General features: G+C 53.1%; 3 protein-coding genes across 9 annotated transcripts in view; 1 reads left to right on the top strand and 2 right to left on the bottom strand.

Moving 5' to 3' along the window:
- TTLL5 (tubulin tyrosine ligase like 5) overlaps nucleotides 1-10669 on the bottom strand; it is a 157748-nt gene extending 147079 nt beyond the window's left edge. For 5 of the 6 annotated variants that reach the window (XM_060181297.1, XM_060181294.1, XM_060181293.1 and 2 more), the window contains exons 1-3: nucleotides 10522-10667; nucleotides 7942-8110; nucleotides 3043-3149 (exon numbers count right to left, since the gene is read on the bottom strand). In XM_060181297.1, the coding sequence (XP_060037280.1) occupies nucleotides 3043-3149; nucleotides 7942-8015 (181 nt within the window). In that variant the 5' untranslated portion in view covers nucleotides 8016-8110; nucleotides 10522-10667. Of the gene's footprint in view, nucleotides 1-3042; nucleotides 3150-7941; nucleotides 8111-10521 lie in introns of all 6 variants that reach the window. The other variant, XM_060181298.1, reaches the window with a different exon arrangement.
- A 224-nt stretch (nucleotides 10670-10893) lies between these two features.
- ERG28 (ergosterol biosynthesis 28 homolog) lies at nucleotides 10894-21689 on the top strand. 2 transcript variants are annotated; one of them, XM_007530132.3, is made up of 5 exons: nucleotides 10894-10998; nucleotides 13450-13595; nucleotides 17237-17327; nucleotides 20782-20900; nucleotides 21040-21689. In XM_007530132.3, exons 2-5 carry the CDS (start codon nucleotides 13463-13465, stop codon nucleotides 21117-21119), a joined length of 423 nt encoding a protein of 140 aa, XP_007530194.1. In that variant the 5' UTR covers nucleotides 10894-10998; nucleotides 13450-13462; the 3' UTR covers nucleotides 21120-21689. The 2 variants fall into 2 exon arrangements, with proteins under 2 accessions (XP_007530194.1, XP_060037294.1); XM_060181311.1 differs by lacking the exons at nucleotides 20782-20900; nucleotides 21040-21689 and adding an exon at nucleotides 19670-19858.
- A 1848-nt stretch (nucleotides 21690-23537) lies between these two features.
- The window catches only part of FLVCR2 (FLVCR choline and putative heme transporter 2), a 32438-nt gene continuing 30675 nt past the window's right edge, over nucleotides 23538-25300 (bottom strand). The window contains exon 10 of the mRNA XM_007530148.3: nucleotides 23538-25068. Coding sequence (XP_007530210.1) covers nucleotides 24997-25068 — 72 coding nt within the window. The 3' untranslated portion in view covers nucleotides 23538-24996. The remainder of the gene's footprint in view (nucleotides 25069-25300) is intronic.

Genomic DNA, 25300 nt, shown 5'->3' with positions numbered 1-25300 from the left:
AAACTCTTGTACTTACTGTCGAATGTAAAACATTAAGTCCCCAATAAAGAAATTTTAAAAAAAGTTATTATTATTATTATTATGTCTCCAGGGTTATTGCTGGGGCTTGGTGCCTGCACTACGAACCCACTGCTCCTGGAGGGCATTTTTCCCATTTTGTTGCCCTTGTTATTATTATTGTTGTTGTCATTGCTGCTGCTGTTGTTGGGTAGGTCAGAGAGAAATCAAGAGAGATGGGAAGGCAGAGGAGGAGAGAAAGACAGACACCTGCAGACCTGCTTCACCGCTTGTGAAGCAACTCCCCTGCAGGTGGGGAGCCAGGGGTTCGAACCCGGATCCTTATGCCCGTCCTTGCGCTTTGTGCCACCTGCGCTTAACCCGCTGCACTCCCACCCGACCCCTCTCCACCTTTTTTTAAAAATAAATCTTTATTAATTTATTTTCAGAGCACTGCTCAGCTATGGCCTATGGTGGTGCGGAGGACTGAACCTGTGGCTTTAGAGCCTCGGGCATGAGAGTGTCTTTGCAGAGCCACTGTACCATGCTGCTCCTGCCTGGTTTGCTCCACCTTTGACACTCTGGCTCAGATGGCCTTTAGAGATTTTCTCAGCAGAAGTTCACGCAGCCTGAGCTTGTACCCTCAGAGGTCTCTTGGAGAGGCAGGGGTGAAGGGACTGAGCACGGCGCTCTTGGGGGAGGGAGGAAGGGAGGGAGGGAGGGAGTGAGCAGGACTCACAGGCTGAAGCAGAGGCCCCTCTCTCAGGGACGGCGCCGCATCACTCCACGCACAGCTGGTCCCAGCCAGGCAACGTGAAGAGCAGAAAGGGTCTGCGTGCCCACTGGGTGCCGGCCAGTAAATCGGTTAAGGTTGATAATCTCACGAGATCAGCATCTCTCCTGGGAGAGGAGCAGACACTGACCCAGAGCTCCAGGTGGGCACATCCTGTGCGTCGCCAGATGACTGTCTCCCCGGCCACTCGAGCATCACAGTGCTGCTGTGAGCGGCTAGGACCCTCACTTCAGCACAGGGAAGAGAGTAGACGGTATACACAGCCAAACGTGGGAAAAAAATGACAAGGATCGCAGAAGAGTACCATCATGCGTCATCAAGAAACTGGAAACCATTGCCCCGCCCCCATTAAATGATTTAGAAAAGTCGGAGAAAGCAGAGGGGGTGGTCCAGCCCTGCCTGCCTGCACCCATCACCTGTGTGACCCCTGGCTGCAAGCTGGGGTTTCCTGGGGCTTCCTGGGGCACTTCAGTGGGTACCGGTGCCTGGAACTCGCCCCAAAGACTGTTACCTGGCTGGTCTGGGGCATGGCTTGGCCACTGGAAAGTTTCAGTGGTCGTCAAATGACCCTCAGTGAGTTCAGTCCAGGGTGAGAACCACCATGAACTCTCTGAGCCAATTTCCTCATTCAGTAATAATGGCTTAAAAAAAAAAAAAACCCATCTGGTATACTGCACCAAAGTCAAATACTCTGGGGGGTTGGGGGGGAGTCCAGGTCCTGGAAAAGGATGACAGAGAGAAATAGTCTGCGTGTATAGACTATTGTATTTACTGTCCACTGTAAAACATTAATTCCCCAATAAAGAAATAAAAAAATAATAAAATAAGTAAAAACATGAAGTCTGGTGAAACAGCTCACTTGGATAGTGTCCTGCTTTGCCATGTGCAAAATCCAGGTTCGAGTCCCACCTTTACTGCATTAAAAAATAATAATAATAAAATAAATATCAATCCTTCTCAAAACCTTGTAAAGCAGTGGAGACCAACACCCAATGCAGACAAAATCACAATGGAAGACAGCCCTTCATGTCATCCCTGATGAACGCGGACGCTAAGACCCTCAACAACAAACTAAGACACCAACCACAGACATCAAGAGATAGTCACACACCACAGCCAAGTGGGACTTAACTCGGGAGTGTAGGAATAGTTCAATATGCCAAAGTCAGCCACCGCATCCTAGCACAGAACAGAAAGAAGGATCTGGCCTCTGTCGGAATAGGTTCACTGGATGTGGGGAAAGTGCTGACAAAACCAAGCCCCCAGCATGACAACAGCATTCAACAAAGGGACGGGGGGGGGGGGGGGGGGAGCGGTGTCAGGATGGCTAAGGCCTTCACGACAAGCCGGCAGTCAGCATCACTCTGGACGGTGGGAGGCCAAGACCATGCCAGCCGCTCTCATGCCAGTGAGTCCACATGGCACCGGAAGAGACACACTAACTGAGAGCACTGAGGTCGGCTGTTGGGAGCTGAGTCAAGAGGGCACGGGGAGGGACTGCTGACTGAGAGCCGGGCTCGCTCTGGGAGGATGAGGGGCTGTGCAGAGACAGCAGCGATCCTGAACGCACCCACAGCACACACGCCAACACTCCAGTATGGTGAAAAGCTAGCAATAAACACACGACACAAAATTCTGGGGGGAAGAACCCTAATGAGGGAAAACTGTGTTTGTTTTTGCTGTCAGGGCCTCACTGGGACCTCACACTGACATGCCACAGTCCCACTTGCTCAATGAGCCCTCTGTATTTGTTTTTCCCAAGATTCAGGGTAAGAGGCAGGGCTCTGAGGGTGCGGGGAGGAGAGACCAGCAGAGACAGCACAGCCCATGCCACGGCTCGAGAAGCTTCCGAGACAGAGACACCTGCAGCCCTGATTCACCACTTGCAAAGTTTTTCCCCTGCAGGTGGAAATCAGGGGCTCAAACCCAGGTCCCTTGCACTTTGTAACATGGGTGCTCAAGCAGGTGGGCCACCACCCAGCTCCTATTTATTTATTGGACAGAACAGAGCTTGACTGTTCCCTGTGCAGGCCGGGGACGTGAACCTGTGCCCTGAGCATGTTAAGGTCTGCACTCCGCAGGACGAGCTATCTCCTGGTCCCAGGATGAGCAATTCTAGTACACAGAAAACAGTATAAAATATCAGAGCGGCCAGAGAATCATACTGAGTCCGGCAGTAAAGTGTGGGAGCGGCTCCAGGTCTGAGCCCCGGGCCCCAGCTCTGCAGGGCAGAGGGAAGCTCTGAGACTCACCACCAATCACTCGAATGTTGTTGTCCTTCGTCAGAATAGCCTCGGCGTGGAACACCAGCACGGGGATTCTCCTGCAGCCCCCAGTCCACATGATACACGGATGGTCCCTGGGGCCAAAATGGAAGGCCTGGTTAGTAACAGCTCACGTCCCTGTGGGGTCCCCCTCCTTCCAGAACAAGGGCCCCAGAAGTTCCAGGGCAGATGACTCACCTGCCCTTCTTAGCCAGGTGGCTACTCAGGACCCCCCTTCACCCAGCAACTGTGACCAGCGTGGGGGCGGAGTGTCAGGACAGGCCAACCCCCTACGTCCCAGAGCAGCTCCACAGCCCAGCTCCCTAGACTCCTGTCAGCCACATTCAGGAGACAGAACACCTCTGACCCAGCTCTCTGGGGACGTAGACTAGTCACTTTTTTTTTTTTTTTTTTTTACCAGAGCACTGTTTAGCTCCGGCTTAAGATGGTGTGGGGGACTGAACCTGGGACTTTGAAGCCTCAAGCAAGAGAATCTCTTTGCATAACTATTATGCTGTCTTCTCCCTCCCCCAACTAATCACTTCCTTAAATGGAATAAGACCCAGAAGAACTCACTACCACAGGCTTCAAGGAAGACCCCGCCACAGACCCCCACACACATACACACCCCAAATTCTGGTGCAATGCCAGGCTGTCCACCTAGCAGGGAGAGGCCTGCAGACAGGGAAGCTGCCATGGCCTTTTAGTACGGCAGGAAAGCAAACAGCCAACCTCACTCCTTTCCTGTTTTCTAGAACTGGAATGTGGGTACTTATTGTCTTTGCTCAGTGCCTGGTTTTGAGAAATTCTGTGCAAAGACAACACTTCCTTGGCCAGAGGCATCCCTGTGGCTTGTTTTCTAAATCTTAAACACCTGTAAAATACGGGCAAGGGCCCGATGATTCGCATGGCCTCGTCCAGCTTGACTTTTCCACAACATTTGCCATGGAATAAAGGAAACTATAAGGATCTGGACAGAAGTTCTATGGGTCACCCAAAACTCCTTGTGAGGTGAGCACTAGCTACCAGCCGGCACGACTGAGTCCCTGCAACCCTCTGAAATGCCAGGCCGGAGTCAGAACCACAACAGACTCACACAGCAAGCCGGGCCATACGCCTGGCAGAGAAATCTCTTCACTTCCAATCTATCAAAAGATATAAGAGGACGTGACCAAGTTATCAGCTAAACCGACTTAAAGCAGATGTTAACTGTCTGCCCCCACCAGGTGGTGCTAAAGCGAAAAGACACAAAAACGATGATGAGCCAAGTCCCAAAGGGACACTCAGTGTGCAGGCCTGCAGGAAACCGCAAGACAGAAGACCGGCTCTCACAGGTGGACGGCAGCACAAGGACTTGCTCGGGCAGTAACTGAAGTAGACCAGGTCCGAGGTTCATGTCAGGGACTCTAAGGCCTCAGCCACACCCAGGCCCCTGACAGAAACGCCTCCTTCCCGGCTTTGGTTCTCGGGTTCCTTCAGGCCCACTCTGTGAAGCCCAATCCCTCTCACCAGTTCCATGGAGCCTCCCCTGCCAACCTTCGTTCCCTCAACTGCTGGGACACCCACTGGATAAATGCTTGTTCATCTTGATAAATAAATCCATCTTTTAAAAATCAAGCTTTTCATATTTTCAGTGAATCATCTTGTCATTCAGTGTAGGAAGAACAAGTGCCTATTTTAAAAGCTCATAGTATTATACCACACTTTTAATTATTATTATAGTTTCAGTAGTCACAGGCGGGAGCGATGCAAAAAGACATTCATGACTGAGGTCCCACAGTCCTGGGTTCGATTCCCTACATCACCATAAGCCAGAGCTGAGCAGTGCTCTAGTGAGAAAATACATAATAATAATAATACTTAACAAAAATAAAGTAAGTTTTTGATAACTGTACCTCTTTAAATTTTCTTTTAGTGAGAGAAACCAGAGTGCCGCTCCCTCTGGCTTGTGGTGGTGGCTCCTCAGACGCGAAAGCCTCGAGCAGAACTGAGGCGCTATCTCTCTCGCAAGCATCAATGACTGTGCTTTAGCACAAGTTCTTTGCAATGTAAGGCAGTTTATTTTCTTTAAATTATCGATAGCAGCAAACATTTTTTCTTTTATCATTTTTTAATCTTTGTTTATTGGCTAGAGACAGCCAGAAACTGAGAGGGAAGGGGCGACAGAGAGGGAGAGAGACAGCCTGGGGAGACAGCACCATGGCCATGTAAACGGCTTGCATGCCTGAGGCCCAGGTTCAGTGCCAGCACCGTCATATGCCAGCGCTGGGCTGTGCTCTGGGAGTTCTCCGTGTGTATCTTTCTCTGTTATTAAAGAGACATTTTAGGGCCCAGGTGGTGGCACAAGGACCCAGGTTTGAGCTCCCGGTCCCCAAAGCTTCATGAGTGGTGAAGCAGGGCTGCAGGTGTCTCTCTGTCTCTCTCCCTCTCTATCTCCCCCTTCCTCTTGACTTCTGGCTGTCTCTATCCAATAAATAAATAAAAATAATATAAAAAGAAAGAAATTTCAAAAAATAATGAGGGCGAGAGACAGAGAGACCCCTGCAGCCCTGATTCACCACTCGCAAAGTTTTTCCCTGCAGGTGGGAATCAGGGGCTCAAACCCAGGCCCCTGCACTCTGTGACATGGGTGCTCAAGCAGGTGGGCCACCACCCAGCTCCCATTTATTTATTGGACAGGACAGAGAGAAACTGAGAGGTGACACTACTCATCTAGCCATCTCTCTCTTCTCAGCCTCTCTCCTTTATTACTCTCCCTCGCTCCTCCTCCCTCCAAATAAAGAATGAAAAAGTGGTCTAGGGTACTCGGCATGTGCAGGGCCCCTGGTGTTACAATGCACAAGGACCTAGGTTCAAGCCCCCAGCTGTGGGGGGGAACTCATGTGAAACAGGACTGCAGGTGCCTCTCTCTCCCCTTCTCCCCCCTCTCCCTCTCCCTCTCCCTCTCTCCCTCCCTTCCCCTCTCCCTCTCTCTCCCCGTCTCCCCTATACTCTTAACTTCTGTCTCTATCTAAAATAATAATAATAATAATAATAATAATAAATGTCTTAAAGACAGAGAGACATGGAACTCGAGACAGAAAGGCTGCTGGCTGCCTGCGGCAGAAGTCAGTGCTTCTCCAAGGGGCGAGGCCTGGGGCTGACTCGGCAGCAGAGCACGTGGCTCCCAGACTGGAGGCCCTAAGCCTGCGGCCTGCAAACCAGACTCTCGGGTAGAGCTGGGGCGAAAGAGGGGCGAGCAGCTGTGGGTGGCAGAGTGGGCGCTCTGGTGTCTCTCTCCAGTCCTCATCCTATACAGACAAAAATATATGTGCGTGCGTCTCTCAGTAAAAGAAACTCATGCGTAAGTAAAGGTCGGACAAGGAGGCAGCCGAGCAGAGGCCTGATGTGTGAGACCCTGAGGCAGGCAGCTCACAGAAAGCAGAAAGGCCCAGGGGGCTCAGAGTCCCGAGGGAACACCCATCTCATTATCTGGAAGGAGAATGACCCAGATACATGGACAAATCTCTCAGATACTTTCTATGGTAAAGACGCCTTTCCCCAAAGCTCTAGAATAATGCTTCAATTACTTTTTCTTCAAATTCACTGAAATAATGTGACCTTCCGCTTTGTTTTAATAAGCACATTCTATAGGGGCTGGATGGAGGTGCACCTGGCTAAGCACACCCATTACCATGCACAAGGACCTGGGTTCAAGCCTCCACTCCCATCCTGCAGGAGCAGGGAAGCAGATCTGCAGCTGTCTGTCTGTCTCTCTCCTACGCTATCTTCCCCAGCCCTCTAAATTGTCCTCAAGCCCCCAGTGTCTATCTGCAAGAAGCAAGCTTCATGGGCAGCAGAGCAGGGCTGCAGGTGTGTGCCACCCTCCCAAGCTCTCCGCTTCCTCTTGATGTCTCTGTCTCGCCCCCTAAAAGGCAAGAAATGTTCCCTAGATTTACTATCAAAGCAGCCGAGACAAATGGCTGCCTCCAGCATGTCTGCACCTCGACGGCATTTTAGAATTTACCCAGGGATTCATGCACAGGCCGCTATCGGACTGACCCACATGGCTGTACAGCACCTGGCATAAGCCACTCCCCAGCCCTCAGGTTACACAATCACTCGTCAAAATGTGGGACTGAGCAAGTTCTTTTGGTATTTGCAAAACTGGGTTTAATGAAGAGGGAATAATATAAAGATTGAATGAGATAATGTAGTAAAAATCCTTAGGATCATCTGTAACAGCTAGGCTTACCACCGTCCGTTCACGGTTAATAGTACTAAATCCAGTAACCAAGAGACTCACTCGGAGATAACCAGGGCAAGACACCTTGTTCGCCAGACAGAGCACAGACTGTGGTGTTTGATGTGCTGGCCACAGCTCCTCTGTGTTTGCACTGCTCAGTCACTACAAAGACCTTCATGAAATCAACAAAACCTGGGGTCAGAAGGTGCGGGCCCAGCTGAACACACATCACCATACGAAGAGACCCAGCCTCAGGCCCCCAGTCCCCAGCTGCGGGGCGAAGCTTCACAGAGAAGCAGTGCCGTAGGTGTCTCTCTCTCTTACCCTTCCCTTTCAAATTCTCTTTCTCTCTCTATCCAACAAATAGAAAGAAAGAAGGAAAGGAAAACTACATATGCAAAGAAAGGAATGATCCCAATGCCACGGTGTATAGACCTTTTCTTCATTACCAAAAGCCTTCAATCTGACCGAGGATTCACTGAGCCGTACAGTACCAAGAGCTGGCACTCACTCATAAACTCAGAACCGGAGGCTCATTTTATTGCAGATTGCTGCGGTGAGTTCAGGTCCAACACCAGAGTCAGCCTATAGCAAGGGAAGGGCACTGGGCAAAATGCTTTATCCTCAATGCACAGGATCCAAGCAGGTTTGCTGCTACTCACTCTTGGCCTGCCACCTCCTCGTCCTCTGAGGATGATGCTGCTTCCTCCAGGTCCCGGGCCATCACGACTGGCATTTCCTTTAGAGTATTTCATGCAGTCAGCAGATGGGGGCCCCCGAGACCTTGCCTTGTAGGTTCACTAGACCAAACAGTCCGGGTGGCACAGAATCCTGCAAGAAAACCACATCATCAGAAACGTGATGCAGGTGCCTATCAACCGACTGAGGGGGGAGATCTCCTATGTGATGCAGGTATTTACCCAACTTCTAGAAGGCGGCCGGCCTGTCACTGAGCCCCCATATACCACACACCACAAGTGTCAAGGTTGCTTGCAGACACACCGTGTCTTATGCGTGTGCAAAGCTGTTAATAAGTGCCAAGTGTCTGGTTTTCCTTTTTATATAATAAAGTCAATGCACACTAGAAGAAAAGTCTGACTTAACTTTCAGGGAAGTGGTTGATTGCTAGAAACACAGATTCCTTGCTAGAAAAACCAGTCCAGTGTTAAAAAATCAAATCCCAGAGGCTGGCTGGTAGCGCAGCGGGTTAAGCACACATGGCGCAAAGCACAAGGACCAGCCTAAGGATCCCGGTTCGAGCCCCCAGCTCCCCATCTGCAGGGGTGAGTGTGGGGGTCGCTTCGCAGTGGTGAGGCAGGTCTGCAGGTGTCTCTCCTTCCCCCCTGCCTCCCCTCCTCTCTAGATTTCTCTGTCCTATCCAGCAACAACAACTATAACAGCAATAACAACCACAACAATAAGGGCAACAAAATGGGAAAAATAGCCTCTAGTAGCAGTGGATTCATAGAACTGGCATCGAGCCCCAGCGATAATCCTGGAGGCAAAAAATTAAAAAAAAAAAAAAAAAAGGAAAAAAGGGGCGGGGGTAGATTGCATAATGGTTATGCAAAGAGACTCTCATGCCTGAGGCTCCAAAGTCCCAGGTTCAGTCCCCTGGCCCACTATAAGCCAGAGCTGAGCAGTGCTCTGGTTAAAAATTAATTAATTAATTAATTAAAAAGAAAGATCAAATCCCCCTAATAGATCCTTGTATCTATTGCTTCAGGTTCTGTGGCATGTGCACTCGTCAAGAAATAACGCCTTCATGCTGCCACTAAAACAAACTCAAAAGCTGAGGCAAGAGACTCAACCCCTCAAAGGCAGTGTCTTGGATCAAAGTCACACTAACTGAAAAAGCACTGTCCTTCCAAGTGCTCAGAAATGATCTCCTCCTGGTCTGGGAGGTGGTGCAGTAGATAAAGTGCTGGACTGTCAAGCATGAGAGGTCCTGAGTTCAATCCCTGGCAGCACATGTACCAGAGTGATGTCTGGTTCTTTCTCTCTTCTCCTCTCCCTCTCATTGAGTAATAAAATACTTTAAAAGGAAGAAAGAGAGAGAGAAGAGAGAAATGATCTTCTCTTGGAGAAAATCACAAACTGGGATCTGGATGTCCAACAGACATTCGAATCAGGATTTTTCCAATAAGGAGCCGTGTGTGTGTGTGTGTGTGTGTGTGTGTGTGTCCAGCGGTGTGTGTGTGTGTGTGTGTGTGTGTGTGTGTGTGTCCAGCGGGAAGAGAAAATCAGATACATAAAACGAGAATCATAGAAAAGTGAAAATGACAACGACCCTGACCCATAGCTCAGAGATGACCAACTGGTGTCCAGGACCTGACTTTCCCCGAGCCCTCAGACCTATGGCAAGATTGCAACAAGAGGAATAACAACACTAATAAATAATAATAATACACAGACTGGGGAACTTAGCAACCTTAGAGAAGTCTATTCTTCCGTGGACCACCCCTAAAAGGACTTCAGGACCCCGAGTGCCGGGCGGTCCTTTCACTTAAAGGAGAAGCTCCCAGACAGGCGGGGCCGCCAGCCTCCCAGATGCTGAGGATTAGACGCCTGGCCTGAGCAACAGGACGCCCGGGCCAACCTGCTGAGCCAGGGCCCCGACACCCCCGCACCCTGAGCCCCGACACCCCTGAACGCTGACAACCCAACCGCAAACCCCGACACCCCCTGAGCCCCGACACCCCCGCACCTTAAACCATGACACCCCTGAGCCCCGATAGCCCCAACCGCGAACCCCGACACCTCCTGAGCCGCGACACCCCTGAACCCCGACACCCCAACCCCGACCTCAACCCCGACACCCCCCACCCTGAACCACGACACCCCTGAACCCCGACACCCCAACCGCGAAGCCCGACACCCCCGAACCCCGACACCCCCGCAACCTGAACCCCGAAACCCCCTGAACCCCGACACCCCCGCACCCTGAACCCCGAAACCCCTGAACCCCGACACCGACCCCAGACACCCCGACGCTGAACCCCCGACACCCCCGACCCTGAACCCCCGACACCCCCGGCCCTGAACCCCGACACCCCCGATCCCGACACCCCGCTTCCCCGGAGCCCCTCGCCCCCTCCCCCCGATCCCGACCCCAATCCCGACCCCAGTGGCCCTCGATCCCCCAACCCCGACCCGGGAGGTGCGCTGACCGCCCGCGGGAAGGACAAGGCGGCCGGAGCAGCGGGAGGCTGGGCTGCCCCGAGGGGCTGCAGGGCGGTCACCTGTCTCATCTTCCCATGGCTCGGGGCGGCAGGCGGGGACCGCGTTCCGCGCCTCCCTCCCTCCTCCTTCCCCAGCAGGGCTCACGGCCGCCGCCGACGGCTGCTTCCCCCGTTACTACAACAACCAACAAGCAACCGCCCGCCGGGAGCCACTGCGCAGGCGTCCGCGGCGCGCAAGACGCGCGGCGGCGGGCGCAGCCGGATGTCATCACCGCAGGCCGGAGCGCAGAGTCCGGGCTCAGGTCGCCTCCGCGCGAGAGGCGGGGCCTAGTGGGGCTCGCGCAGCGGCCGCCGTGATTGGCAGCGGCCAAGCCACCCCCCATCACCTGCTCAAGCCGGGGCAGGCCAGCCAATCAGAAACAGGGCTGAGGGGACTGTCCAATCAGCGTCCGGAGGCGGTGCGGGGGCGGGCCCATGGCTCTGGTGGGCGCGGCCGGGAGTGGAGCTGCGGGGCGGCTGGTGGGTGAAGCCGGTCAGGTGAGAGTGGCGCCGGGTGGCCGGGCCCGCCGGGGGAGCGGGAGGGGGGGCGGGCAGCATCAGTGCTCCAGGGGACCCCGAGCGGGTGCAGCTGGGAGGTGGGCGGGTGCTGGGGGCAGTGCGCAGCCGACCTGGGCGCCTTGCTGGGCGCGGGTGCTGCTCCTCGCGCCCCTGCAGACGGGCATCTGTCTCCTTTCTCCATGTCGCACCTGGGATGGGATCGAGTGGACCCTGGCCCCGGGGCACACAGCTGCTGGGTGGCAGGGAAGGTGTCCGCCTTTGGTGTCCAGCCCCAGCCTGCGCCCGGGCGCCAGCAGCTCCCTTGGGTGGTTCTGGCAGCTTCTGCAAAAGGTGCATCTGTTCTGTGCATGGTGACTCATGCAGGTGTTCTGATCCCGGGAGGAGGGACCCTCAGCTATCCATGGGGCGGGGGTGGTGGCCCCTGCTGTAGCCGCTGTGAGGTCCCGCAGCAGGTGTGGCAGCAGGTGTGACACTCGCTGGCATCCACCTGTGTGGGGGACTCGACCACCCCAGCCCCCAGCCCCTCTGCCTCCTCCCGAGCTCTGGCTTTCTGTTCGTTGCTTGGTTTTTGGTGTTCACAAAGGTTGCACTGTCTCTGGCTGTCATATCTGTCTCAGTGGAATCTTAACTCAGGGAAATACTGATACTTTGACCCAAAAAATGACAGAGGAATCCTGATGGTTTATGACCACTTCAAACAGACTAAGTTAACCTGACAACGGTAAATCCTTAGCCAACCGTGATCAGGTTTTTTTTTTTTAATCCACATAGGTTTTATTTCAGTCAGTTGAAATCACTACTCAGCAAGGGCTGAATCTAAGCCTTAAAAAACAGCCCAGATGTGTGAAATCACTGTTTTCTATACCACTTGAAATCAGAAGTGGACATGGCCTATTTAGCTTCCTGAAGCATAGAAAGTTCATGAAATTATTCTCAGTGAGACAGTCTTGCAGGGTGGGATCTAACATCCTGGCCTGTATCTCAGCTCTGCCATATATTAATTGTGACACATTAATCTCTGCCAGTCTTCAGTTGCAAAATGGACAGAAGTCTTAGTGTTAAATCCCTTGTCTAAGTATTAGATCGGGGGACGAGACAGATGTTCAGTGCATGGCACATAGTGGGAACCCAACAGCTGTTAGTTATCATGATTTCTCTTGCAACTTCACACCTTGATCACTTTTCTTTCTCCATGGAGTTTTCTAATCAGTTCTCTAGTCACAGTGTTTAACTTTGGATTATCCTTATAGTTTTGTTTAATTTTTTCAGTGTCTTTAGTTATTGGATAGAGACAGTCTGAAACCAAGAGGGTGGGGGATGATAGAGAGGTTCTCTGCAGAGACACCTGCAGCCCTGCTTCAACACTTGTGAAGCTTCCCCCCTGCAGGTGGGGACCAGTGCTTGAACCCAGGTCCTTGTGCACTGTAACATGCGCTCAGCCCGGTGCACCACCACCTGGCCCCAGAGTATCCTTATAGTTTGCAGAGCTTATAGTGTACCCAAGAACTACAGTAAGTAAGGAAAATGTGAAGGAGTGGCCAGGCGATGGCACACCTGGTTGAGTGCACATGTTACAGTGCACAAGGACCCAGGTTCAAGCCCCTGGTCCCCACCTGCAGAGGGAAAACTTCATGAATGGTAAAGCAGGGCTGCAGGTGTCTCTCTGTTGCTCTCCCTCTCTATCTCCCCCTTCCCTCTCGATTTCGCTCTGTCTCCACCCAGTAATAAATAAATAAAAATATTAAAAGGTGTAGAGACTGTCTTTACACTTTAGCTCCCACTCAAATCACTTCTGTGCTCTTGGGAGCAACTGTTAGTTCCTTTTAGCCACTGGGACTACAAAACAATAGCATGAAAAATCAGGCTACAAGTAAAGATATAACAGGACTGATGATTCCAATTGAAAAAAGAACCCAGCCTTAGAGTGGTGTACCAGGGACATTGCTGAGACAGGTAAATTCTGTGCCGCTTCCTGCAAAGCATGCTGGGGTGTCTGGTTATCTAGTTATCCAGCTCGCCCTGTCAGTGTGGTCAGATAGAGACCAGCCTCTATAGGAAGCCTTCCACAGAAGCCCATTTTATGACTTTTTAGTGGCATTCGTATGACTCCCTCCCTTCTCTCCAATTTCCCATGTGGAGGAGGGGGTTTTGTTATTCTCACCCGCTGCATCAGTTACCCTTGTTCACTCTGGGTAAAGGTCGGCAGCCTTTGGTGCGGGGCAGATATTCAGAGGCGGCGTGCCAGTCCTGTGTAGTCGGCAGTGTGCTAAGATGTGGGGGCGTGTGAGCCCACAGGACTTGGAAAGGCAGCAGGGGCAGGTAGTCCCACCCTCATGAGGGGGCCACAGGTTAACTACAGAGGGGAGAGGGCCTTGAGATGACGCACATGAGCCTTTCAGTTGTCTCACGTTCTCCGCACACATCCCCCAGGTGTGAGGGAACCATGAGCCGTTTCCTGAACGTGCTGCGGAGCTGGCTGGTGATGGTGTCTGTCATAGCCATGGGAAACACGCTGCAGAGCTTCTGGGACCACACCTTCCTGCACGAGAAACTCTACACCGGCAAGCCAGACCTCGGTGAGCCACCCGAGGCCCCGTCCTCTGCGGAACCAGCTGCCCCCATCAGAACAACCCAGACAGTGTAAAACGCAAACAAAGCCAAGATGCCTGTTTCCTGCTCTAAGCCAACCCGTGCTGTTTGGGTGGGGGCAGGAGGTTTTTACAAAACTTCCCAAGTGAGGGGTAGGAAAATAATTCGTTTGGGCAGTGCATTGCCTTGTCAGGTTCAAGCCCAGCCCGTGTCAGGTTCAAGCCATGCCAACTTGAAGGAAGCTGCCGTGCTGTGGTCTCTCTCTGTCCCTCTCTCATAGACTAAAATGTATTTTTTATTATATTTAGTGGACAGAGACAGCCAGAAATCAAGAGGGAAGGGGGTGATAGACAGGGAAAGAGACAGAGAGACACCTGCAACACTGCTTCATCATTTGCAAAGCTTTCCCCCTGCAGGTGGGGACTAGGGGCTCAAACGCGGGTCCTTGCACATTATAACGTGTGCGTTCAGCCAGGTGCGCCGCCACCCGGCCCCTCTTTCACTTTCTCTACCTCTCTGATGCTGTTTAAAAAAGAAAAGAAGCTGAGGGCTGGGCGCTGGTGCTCCAGATTAAGCTCACATGTCACCGCGCACAAGGACCCAGGTTCAAGCCCCTGCTCCCCACCTGCAGGAGGAGACCTCATGAGTGGTGAAAGCAAGTACTGTAGGTGCCTCTCTCTCTCTCTCTCTCTCTCCTTCTCTCAGTTTCTCTTTGCCTTATCAAGTAAAGAAAGAAAAGGAAGGGGTCAGATGATGGATGATGCGCATCTGGCTGAGCGCACATGTTATAAGGCACAAGGACCCAGATTCGAGCCCCTGGCCCCCACCTGCAGAGGGAAAGCTTTGCGAGTGGTGAAGCCGGGCTGCAGGTGTCTCTCTCTCCCTCTCTCTCTCCCCCTACCTTCTCAGTTTCTGGCTGACTATCTAATAAATAAAGATAATAATAAAAATTTTTAAAAAAAGAAAGTAAAGGAAAAACATGGCTGCCAGAGGCAGTAGGTTGGCCATGCAGGTAGCGAGCCCCAGCAGTGATCCTGGAGGCAGAAGAAAACAGTCCTAATTAACCTTCAACAGCCACTGGGAATACACTTGTGGTTAACACCTGGTGGCATTCCCCTCGTCCCCTCAGCTTCTCTGATTACTTGGTGGTTCATTCTGCACTGCCATGGGCAGTAAGTCTGCAGAAAAATCATCATAAAGGGAAGTGAGAAGCAGAGTGACTAGGTGGCCCACTAGATAGCCCTAACAAAGCTCGTCACTAACCAAGGCACAAGGTTTGTGCTTGATGTTGCAGATGGAGAGTCCTTAATTAGGGGGCTGGGCGGTAGCACACCGGGTTAAGCACACATACTAACATGCAAGGACCCACACAAGGATCCAGGTTTGAGCCCCCAGCTCCCCACCTGCAGGGGGATCGGTGAAGCGGGTCTGCAGGTGTCTCTCTTTCTCTGTCTCCCCCTCTTCTCTCAGTTTCTCTCTTTCCTACCTAATAGGTAGAAACAAATGGCCTCCAGGAATAGTGGATTCATAGTGCTGGCACCGAGCTCTGGCAATAACCCTGAAGGCAAAAAGAAAAGAGAGAGAGAGAGTCTTTAATCAAGGTCTTCCCAGACCCTGGCTTTGATCCCTATGGAAGGGCCCCAAAATTCTCCTCCAAGTTGTTTGCCGGGAAAGAAATTTGGGAAGGCCCGCAGTGGCATTGCCCGGTTCCCCAGGCCTCTGCCCTGTGTATGCGCCGGGCAGCAGGAGCCGCAGTACCACAGCTGCGCCTCGCCGCGGCTGGCGGTGCCCCGTCACATTTCCAGCTGACTCTGACCCAGATTCCGGCTCTGACCTCGCTCCTCTCGCTCTGCAATGCTTAGGTATAAAGTGAGGTGAAGTAGGTTAAGGCTCGTTTCAAACAGAGCTCCGCACCAACAGATGATCCCAGTGGCTTTTTTATTTTTTTTGCCTCCAGGGTTATTGCTGGGGCTCAGTGCCTGCACCACGAATCCACTGCTCCTGAAGGCCATTTTTTCCTTTTTGTTGCCCTTGTTGTTTATGATTGTTGTTATTGTTACTGTTGTTATTGTTTTCGTTGTTGTTGGCTAGGACAAAGAGAGATCAAGAGAGGAGAGGAAGACAGAGGGGGAGAGAAAGACAGACACCTGTAGACCTGCTTCACCGCTTGTGAAGCGACTACTTTGTAGGTAAGGGCTCGAACCAGCATCCTTACGCCAAGCTTTACTCCATGTGCACTTAACCTGCTGCGCTACTGCTCTGTCCCCCCAGTGTCTTATCTAGACGTGTGTGTGTGTGTGTGTGTGTGTGTGTGTGTGTGTGTGTGTGTGTGTTGGCTTTTTAGACAGAAAGCAAAACTAAAGAGGCCACAGGACCAAGTTTCCTCCAGTGACTGGGGGCCAGGCTCACACTGGGGTCACGCACGTGGCACAGCCGTGGGAGCTGTGTAGCCAGCCCTAGGTGTCCAACTGAGAGTTAGCTCTGGAGGCCTGGCGGTGGCACAGTGGGTTAAGCCCACATGGCGCAAAGCATAAGGACTGGCACAAGGATCCAGTTCAAGCCCCTGGCTCTCTGTCTTCCCTTCCACTCTCGATTTCTCTGTCCTATCCAACAACAGCAATACCAACAAAAGCAACAAAAATGGCCTCCAGGAGCAGTGGATTTGTGGTGCAGGCACCCTGGAAGCAAAAAAGAAGGAAAAGAAAGTTAGCCCTTTGTGTCCCAGAACCTCCCCTCTCCAAAGCCCTATCCCACTAGGGAGAGATAGAAACAAGCTGGGAGTATGGATCCACCTGCCAACGCCCATGTCCATCAGAGAAACAATTACAGAATCCAGAACTCCCACCTTCTGCATCCCAGAAAGAATTTTGATCCATACTCCCAGAGGAGGAGAAATGTCAGGGGAAGATGACCAGAGGGCTCTGAACTCCAACTCCATCAAGACCCGGAGAGAGAAGGGGAAAAAGGGAGGGCCACTCCAAAGTAGTAACAGGTGTAGGTGTGACTTAGGAAGAGAAGGCAGGGCCGCAGAAAAAAACGGACAAAGATATAGAAATATAGGCAGTTCTAGAAATAATAGTCAACTCCTTTCTCTGACCTTGGGAGCAGCACTGCAGCTTCCAATGAAGGAAACAGTACCCCTGTTATCCCATAATTTTGCAAATCAATATTAAATCACTAATGAAATTGTTCTGGCAAAGGTCAGAAAAAAGAGAGAGAGAGAGAAAGCCCTTTGAATTTAAAGTTGACCCAGAGAAGCCTAATGTCTGTCTGTCTGTCTCCACCCCAGGAGGAGAGGGTGCCCCCACTACCCTGCTCACCGTAGAAGTGCCCTGGGCAGCACATGGAGGCCTACTGGAAGCCCCCTCTCAGGGCCGAGCGGTAGCATAGTTGCTTAAATACACATGGCTCGAAGCATAAGGATTCCAGTTTGAGCCCCCAGCTTCCTACCTGCAGGGGAGTCGCTTCACAGCCGTGCTGAGTTCTCATTCTGGGATTCCTCCTGTTGTCCCTGAGGAAGTTCAGGTTCAGCCTTGACTTCCCATGAGCCACCAGGGCATGGTAGGTGGGGGCCTGGGAAGCACCAGTCCTCCTTGCGGGTCCTCATTTCTGCTCTTCCCTGCTGCAGTGAACGGCCTCCAGGCTCGGACCTTTGGGATCTGGACCCTGCTCTCCTCAGTGATCCGCTGCCTGTGTGCCATTGACATCCACAACAAGATGTAAGCATGGAAGGGGGGGCTTCTGCACTCTTGCCTGGGCAGCCGGAGCGAGCCCACCTGCTGCTACCCTCTGGGAGGCTGATGCGTTTGGCTACCGTAGCCTAGAACTCAATAGTTCAAGCTAACGCTCTCTGGCCACCGCACACACACACACCCTGCAGGGGAAGCTTCGCCACTGGTGAAGCAGTGCTGCAGGGGTCTTTTTAGCTTTTTGGTTTTATTCTGTCCCTATCAAAAAGAAAGGAGGGATAAAAGGGAAGAAGAAAAAAAAAAAAGGCCGTGGGTTTGTGGTGCAGGCACTGAGCCCCAGTAATACTGCTGGCAATTAATAATAATAATGTTTATGGAGTCTATTCCTTCCAGACCTAGAGAAAACATAATGGAGGGGCCAGGCAGTCGTGCACCTGGTTAAGCGCACATATTACAGTGCGTAAGGACCTGGGTTCAAGCCCCTAGTCCCCATCTGCAGGGGAAAACTTCACAAGAGGTGAAGCAGGGCTGTAGATGTCTCTCTGTCTCTCTCCATTTCTTTCTAAATTTCTCTGTCCTACCAAATAAAAATAGTTTTTTTTTTTAAAAAAAAGGTATTGAAAAAGACAGAAAACATAATAGGCATAGCAGTTGTTTTTATTTGTTTGTTTTATTTACATTTATTTGTTTATGCCAGAGAGAGGGACCAAGCCCCAGACATGTCCCAGGATCTGGTGCTTAATCCACTGCATTAACCCCTGGCCCCCGTTCTAGCAAGTTGTAAGGACCCAGACATGTCCCAGGATCCAGTGCTTAATCCATTGCATTACCCCCTGGCCCCCGTTCTAGCAAGTTGTAAGGACCCAGACATGTCCCAGGATCCAGTGCTTAATCCATTGCATTACCCCCTGGCCCCCGTTCTAGCAAGTTGTAAGGACCCAGACATGTCCCAGGATCCGGTGCTTAATCCACTGCATTACCCCCTGGCCCCCGTTCTAGCAAGTTGTAAGGACCCAGACATGTCCCAGGATCCGGTGCTTAATCCCCACTGCATCCCCCCCCCCCCACTCTAGCAAGTTCTTAGCGTGCAGACCTATGGAGCTGAGTGGCAGGCTGACTATGTCCTTATTCCATGGCCTGCGTTACACATCTGAGGAACTGGCCTTTCTTCTGCTGAAGGGCCCCTGTCAGAGCTGCTGCCCACACCATCCTTATTCCCACATTCCTCCTCCAGAAACAGGCATGAGCTAAATCACTGCCTGTGAGGAAAAGGAACCCACCAGTTAACTGTCACGTGCTTCCACGAGCCAGTAGGTGAGGGTGGAAGAGACCCCCGTTTACACGGGACTCCCAGGATTAGGGCTCTTAAGAAGCTCAGATAGGAGACTTGGGGTATTGGCGGCCTCTGGTGGAGAGTGCTATGACTATTTGTGGCCACCGGGGGGCACTCGACTCCCCGCAGGGATCATTAAGCTGATCACTTCTTTCACCTTCACTCCCTGCCTGTAGGTGAAGCCACCACAGCTCCACCAAAAACACTTTCCTGTCTTCTCCAAGATGGGGAAGTGGGTGATAGCGAGTTTTCTGAGCCCCTCTGATCACACCAAGCGCTTTCAGCTTTGTGGCCTGCAGAGGCGTCTCCTAGCCGCCCTGGGAGGTGGCCATGTCCATTCCTTGCATTAGAGGCTGTTCATTCAGACTGAGGAAAGCGGGCTGGCCCGACAGGGTGATTAGCCCTGCGTTGTCTCCAACTTGGTGTAAAAAAAAAGAAAAAAGAAAAGTTTTTTTTTCCACTTGAAACCCCATGGCTTGCTTGTTCTAGATTGGCACTTAGTTTTGAAAATACTGTGCTTATAGTGGAAACAGCCTAGAGCCCAGAATGAAAACAAGTGATTGGGCTCTGGCCTCTTCAGTTGGTGACGAACTTCATGGGTGGAAGTTCGGGTGGGGCAGATACCATAAGCGTTCTGCAAAGACACTTTCCTGCCTGAGGCGCCTAAGTCCTAGGTAGGTTTGACCCCCACACCACCTTAAGGTGGAACTGAGCAGTGCTCTGATAAAATAAAATTTAAAAAAGGAAGTCTTTCTACACCTTCTCTGTACTTCTCTCTCTCAGCACCATAGTTATCACTCAAGTTTGGTGCCTGCATGACCAAACCACTGCTCCCAATGGCCACTTCCCCCCCCCCCTTCTTCTTTCTTTTTGGTAAGGACAGAGAAATTGAGAGAGAGGAAAGAGACATCTACAGCACTGCTTCATCACTTGTGAAGCCTCCCTGTTTCCTGCAGGGAGGGAACAGAGACTTGAACCCAGGATCTTGCATGTGGTAGTGTGTGCACTCTACCACCCAACCCCCTGCATCTCTGTCCAGGACTGAGCAAGTTTTCTCTAGTTCCGACCCTGGTGGAATATCGCTGGTGGGTTTGAGGCGTCTGACGTGTGGGCTGTACAGGCCTCCCTGCGAATCCAGTCCCCCTCCTAGGACAGCCGCCCTGCTGCCTCGCACTGTGTTGGTGGAAAGGCGGCTGGTGGCACTGTGACCCCACACACACCCTCCACCCTGCCCCGCCCTACCTCCACCCTTCCCTCATCATCAGAGTCCAAAGGTAAGTTTGGTTGTGATTTTTTTCTTTCAAGTTCACTTGCCTCCAGCTATTTCTGTCCTACGTTCGAGTGAAACTCCTGACTTTCTTTCACTTATTTACGTAACGACCTAAAAGAATGACCCTTGATTCCATTCATTTTGTTCCAAATGATGTTATTTTAAAAATTATTTATTGATTTTTGGATAGAGACAAAGACATTGAGAGGGAAGAGAGGGGGAGAGAGACCTGCAGACCTGCTTTGCTACTCAATTCTCCCAGGGGCTCGAACCCAGGACCTTGTGGACTGGATTGTGTGTGTGTAACAAGGTGCACCATCCCCTGCTCCCAGTTGTTTTTTGGTGGCTGAAACTTTCCCTCTGCAGATGGGGACCAGGGCTTGAACCCGTGACCTTACACACTGTAATGTGTGCGCTTAAAGCAGGTGCACCACCGCTTGGCCCCTCTAGTCCTGTAATGTCAGCACCCAGCCGTCTGTGGATGGCTCTTCAGTCCTGGTCTGTATTCTGGTCGTGAATGGTACAGCTGTGAACCGGGGTCCTTGTGCACAGTGACAGATGTGCTCGACAGATGTGCCACCACCTAGCCCGCTCCCCTCCCCCCCCCCAGCTGTGGCTGTGACCCCCACTGAGCCCCGGCCACCTTGTGGTGAAGCCCTGTCCAGGCACTCAGGCTCCAGAGCCAAGCCAGCCTGTAGGAAGGATAAGCCCCCCTCTGATAGACCACCCACACCGTCGAGATCGCGGGGGCATGGCGCTCCCCTCCGAAACCCTCCACGGGGCACTGGCAGGGAGAGGCCAGGGTGGGCAGAGGCCTGGTGCCTCCCGGGACACCGGCACCTGTCAGGCCGTGGCCGCAGCCTCGTCCCCACTGCCCGCAGGCTCTACCATGTCACGCTCTGGACCTTCTTCCTCGCGCTGGGCCACTTCCTGTCAGAGCTGCTCATCTACGGCACCGCGGCGCCCACCGTCGGCGTCCTGGCGCCTCTGCTGGTGGCGAGTAAGTGCCTCACCGGGACCCAGCTGCTGGAGCCGCCAGCCAGCACCAGGGTGGGGTGGGGGAGGCACAGGGGCGCCCTGAGCTCTGCACGCGCATGTGTGTGTGTGTACGCATGTGTCTGTCTGTCTGTCTCTCTCAGGCTTCTCCATCCTCGGCATGCTGGCTGGGCTGCGGTGTCTAGAGGTGGAGCCGGAGTCTAGGCAGAAGAAGAGAAACTGAGGTACCAGCACCACCCCAAGGCGTCCGCCCCCTGCCATTCCCGTGGTCTCGATTCTTGTCGCCTCGGCCCTTCTGACCCTTTACACTGAAGGCTTTCTTCAAAGTCCAAACAGAAAAGACAACATTGTTCATGTGATTTATTTTTCTTTGAGACAGAGAGAGATAGACCACAGCACTGAAGCTTCCCCCGTCGCAGGGATGGCCAGGCTCGAGCCCGGGTCGCTCCGTATCCCAGGGAGCTTTTTCTCCCAGGACCCCTTTCCAGCCTTTTCCTTCCTTTTCCTCCTCGGATCTGCCTTGTGTGGTGGAACCACAGGAACTGTGAGACTCCGAGCTGCCTCCTCAGTCAGAGCAGCTGCCCCCGGGGGCTGCTCCCAAGGGTGACTACCTGCCAGGGCTCCCCCGTGCATCGCATCGGACCCGGACTCCGTGCCAGCCCAGCGCCCACTGCCTCTTCTGAGAAGGGCTAGGCGGCCTCCTCCCCTCCAGCAATGCGACACGGGCTGTTTTTAGACCTCCAGGTCAGCCATGTTTGTGTAACAAGTTTTATAATAAACAGAGAAACCCTCCGCTCCGTCCAGCCCTTGGACTTTTGAGCTCCCGGGCCAAGAGCACCCAGAGACCCAGCATCCCCTGCTGGCAGCATGGGCAGACATCTTTTCCCTGCACCCCACGCCACTGCCACCTCCACACAACTGGGTCGGGTCTTCTGGTGGGAGTGACTCAGAAGTGGCACACACAGCTGGCATGTGTGAGGCCCCAGGCTCAAGCCCAGGTACCAATAAAGACTGGGAGACCGCTGACCATGGATGCCAGGGCTCGAACCCAGGGCCCTCAAGGGGTGGCACAGGGAATGTCTTATCTCCTGCAGCCCTTACCTCACAGTCATAGAGCCAAGAAACAAATTTACATTTCACAGAAGCTCTTGGGAAAGTGAGCACTGCAGAGGGAAGCAGGTGTGTGCACAGCTCAGAGGCCCGGGAGGCCTCCCGGGGGAGATGGGCTTGAATTGACGCTTGAATGTCCACCAGCCATGTCCTCAGACGTGGCACGTAGGGCAGACACACTGGCACGGGGCAAAGGGGCAGTCTTGATGGAGAAGCCAAATCAGTGTCTGCAGCCTGGTGACCTTAGTGGCAGGGGACGCTTGCGAGTGTGACAGCAAGTGTGAAGTCATGCTTGAATGCAGAGAACTCCTTATCACTTAAGACTCTAGGTGAAAGGAACAAACTGGCCTAAACAACAAAGATAACACAGAACCGCACAGCCTCGTGGGTTTCAGGGAAGGTTGGATGAAGACGCCACTGGTTCCCACTCCGCCCTCTTGTGTGAGCCTCACTCTCAGTCTGGCTTGTTACCAGCACATCCCCAGCTTATATGCCCACAGCACCACCGCCGGAAAGACTCTTGTGGTCTCACCTATGCTTCCTTGATGTAAAAGAAAAGCCAGAGTTATAATAAGAGAGTTAACATTGCCTGTAGTTCTCTGTGGAAACCACTTAGGAAGGGTGGACTGAAGCATGAAATGGGGTTGGGGAGACAGCACAGTGCTTCTCCAAGAGACTCTCCTGCCTGAGGCTCCAAGGCCCCAGGTTCAATCCCCAGCACCATCATCAGCCAGAGCTCAGCAGGGCTCTGGTTAAAAAAAGACCAGCAAGGGAGCCGGGCGGTGGCGCAGTGGGTTAAGCGCAGGTGGCACAAAGCGCAAGGACCAGTGTAAGGTTCCCGGTTCGAGCCCTCCACTCCCCACCTGCAGGGGAGTCGCTTCCCAGGCGGTGAAGCAGGTCTGCAGGTGTCTGTCTTTCTCTCCCCGCTCTGTCTTCCCCTCCTCTCTCCATGTCTTTCTGTCCTATCCAGCAACAGCAGCAATAACAAGGGCAACAAAGTGACCTCCAGGAGTGATGGATTCGTGCTGCAGGCACCGAGCCCCATCGATAACTCTGGAGGCAAAAAAAAAGGAAAAAGCAGGTAACAATTTGTCTCCTAAGTGTGCACCACAAAACCGGGCATCCCACGAGCTGAGACTAAGACACGTGGGGATCTTCAACTAGAATAGCCCGGGCTTGGCTGTCTGCCCAGATGGAGAGTAGAATCAAAACTTTCTCCAGCTAAGAACCACTGCCAGGATGCCATGCACACAAAGCAGTGTCTCTCTCCCCCTCACCGTGCCCCGCCCCCAGCACTGACCGAGGAGGAGCAGAGATATGTGGTCAGAACTGTAGGGACAGGCAGGCCAGCAGGGTTGTGTCCTAAACGAGTTTAGCTTGTGAGAATGCAAGAGCCCACAGCACCGAAGCCCAGGACCCACTTTGCTAGACGGCCACAGGACGCGCCCCTTGCTCCTACCCCAGCCCTTGGAATCACACCACAGTCCCAGGAAGACACCAAGAGCCATCTCCACTCACCAGTAACCAGGCGGACCACTTGGAGAAAATTTATTGCCTTAAAACATCTGGTATGACAAATAGAAAAGGCCAGTCCTGATGGGAAAATACAGCAATAGCTCTGGTAAACATTCTGTCAGCACATTAAAAGGAACTCCAGCATCTGCACCTTTTCCTTTTGACCAAAGCTGGGATGCCGCCTTCCACCTTCCTCCCCACCCTAAGTGTGAACTTGGGAACACACACGGGTCATGCACACGACTTGCTCCCTCAGGGACGGTGGCCCAGGCGCCCAGCACCACTGCCACACAAACAACATGGTGGCCATGAGGCAAGATGGCCCCCACGCCCCAGTAGAGCCCACTCCAGGCCTGACTGGAGAGGAGGCTGCTTCAGGAGGCAGAGCGTGTAAGGTCACTGCTGGGATGGAGCAGAGGGCTATGCATGTGCTGCTGTCGCCCTGGGGTCCACATGACTCAGCCTGGCTCCAGCCCCATTTCAGGGCCACCTTTCGTACTGGGCCTCCGTCGCCCCTCAGAAGCAGCAGCTTTGGGTTTTGAGGCTGGAATGAGCCCAGGTTCACCTTCAGGAAGGATGAGAAGATGGATGGTCGGCCTGCCCCTCCGTGGAAAAAAAACAAAAAGCAGGCATGTGGCCCAATGGCGGTGTTCCAAGGCTGCTTCTGCAGGAAATCGCCTTGTGGCCCCCAGACCAGGCTACAGCTGGAACCACACCCCCCCCAGAAGGAGGCCCCAGCCCCATGCGCTGAGGCACTTAGCTCACAAGTGAGCTCTTCCCTCATGGCCAGGAGGAGGTTCAGTCCATTGTTGTTTTTTTTATTGTTTGTTTTTGCTACCAGGATCATCCCTGGGACTCGATGCCTGTACAGCTTCATTTATAGCAGCCTTTTTTCTTTTTCTGAAAGAGGATAAGAGACTGAAGAGGGAGGGAGAAAGAGGCAGAGAGAAAGAAATATACCTGCAGCCCTGCTCCACCGCTCGTGAAGCTTCCCCTGCAGGAGGGGGCTGGGGACTCGAACCCAGGTCCTTGTGCATAGTCACGTGTCCGCTCTACCAGACTGGCAGATTTATTTGAGGTTGGCTTGGCTCAGCTCCTGGGAAAGAGGGTTTGGGGACAGACCCCCACACTAAAGAGGGAGTAGATGTCCCGACGGCCTGGCTGTGGCGGTGTGTTCTGTCTGCAGAGCCTGAGCAGCGGGGCTCCCGGGGGCTGGAAGACACGGAACAGTCCATTTCCTGAGTAAGCGTTGCTCCCCGAGCCCCACAGGGAGACGAGGTGTGGCCGGAAGGCAGAGCCCGGCCGGGAGCAGCCCGCGCCCAGCCTCTCCCAGCACCCGCTCCTGGGAGCCCCTGGGGAAAGGTGGGCAGGGGCTGTGCCCGTGGGAAAGGCAGCTCCCGGCAGGCTATGAGGGGCTCCGGAAGCTGGGGACACTGCCACCCAGCTGTTCCCAGCGGAGTGAGGGTGCAACCCTCTCAGAAACGCTCCATGGTCACCACGGTGAGGCCTTTGCTGGTGTGACTCAACTCCTCTTCGTCCTGGAGCTTCTGCAGAGGGAACAAAGGGGCAGGTGACACACACAAACACACACAGACGAATGTGGGCGACTCTAATGTCGGGACAGACAGGTCAGGAGACCACTGCAGCCCCAAGGATGAGAGGTGCCTGCATGGCTCCACCGTTCCCTTTGTCCTTTGCTTCCTTTTTGGGAGCGGGTGAGAGAGAGTATGGAGAGTGGAGAGACAGGGCCTTGGGGGACAGCAAAGTGGTTCTACAAGA

This window comes from Erinaceus europaeus, chromosome 22, assembly GCF_950295315.1.
Source record: "Erinaceus europaeus chromosome 22, mEriEur2.1, whole genome shotgun sequence".
In the NCBI taxonomy this organism is placed as follows: domain Eukaryota; kingdom Metazoa; phylum Chordata; class Mammalia; order Eulipotyphla; family Erinaceidae; genus Erinaceus; species Erinaceus europaeus.
Note: the sequence above shows the minus strand (reverse complement) of the source record. Positions and strands in the feature narration are given on the sequence as shown.

Bases quoted from the DNA above. Each gene is read 5' to 3' on its own strand.
- ERG28 (XM_007530132.3), top strand. From the start codon at position 13,463: ATGAGCCGTTTCCTGAACGTGCTGCGGAGCTGGCTGGTGATGGTGTCT. The intron at 13,596-17,236 runs GTGAGCCACCCG...TCCCTGCTGCAG, and splicing joins CACCGGCAAGCCAGACCTCG to TGAACGGCCTCCAGGCTCGG. The intron at 17,328-20,781 runs GTAAGCATGGAA...CACTGCCCGCAG, and splicing joins ATTGACATCCACAACAAGAT to GCTCTACCATGTCACGCTCT.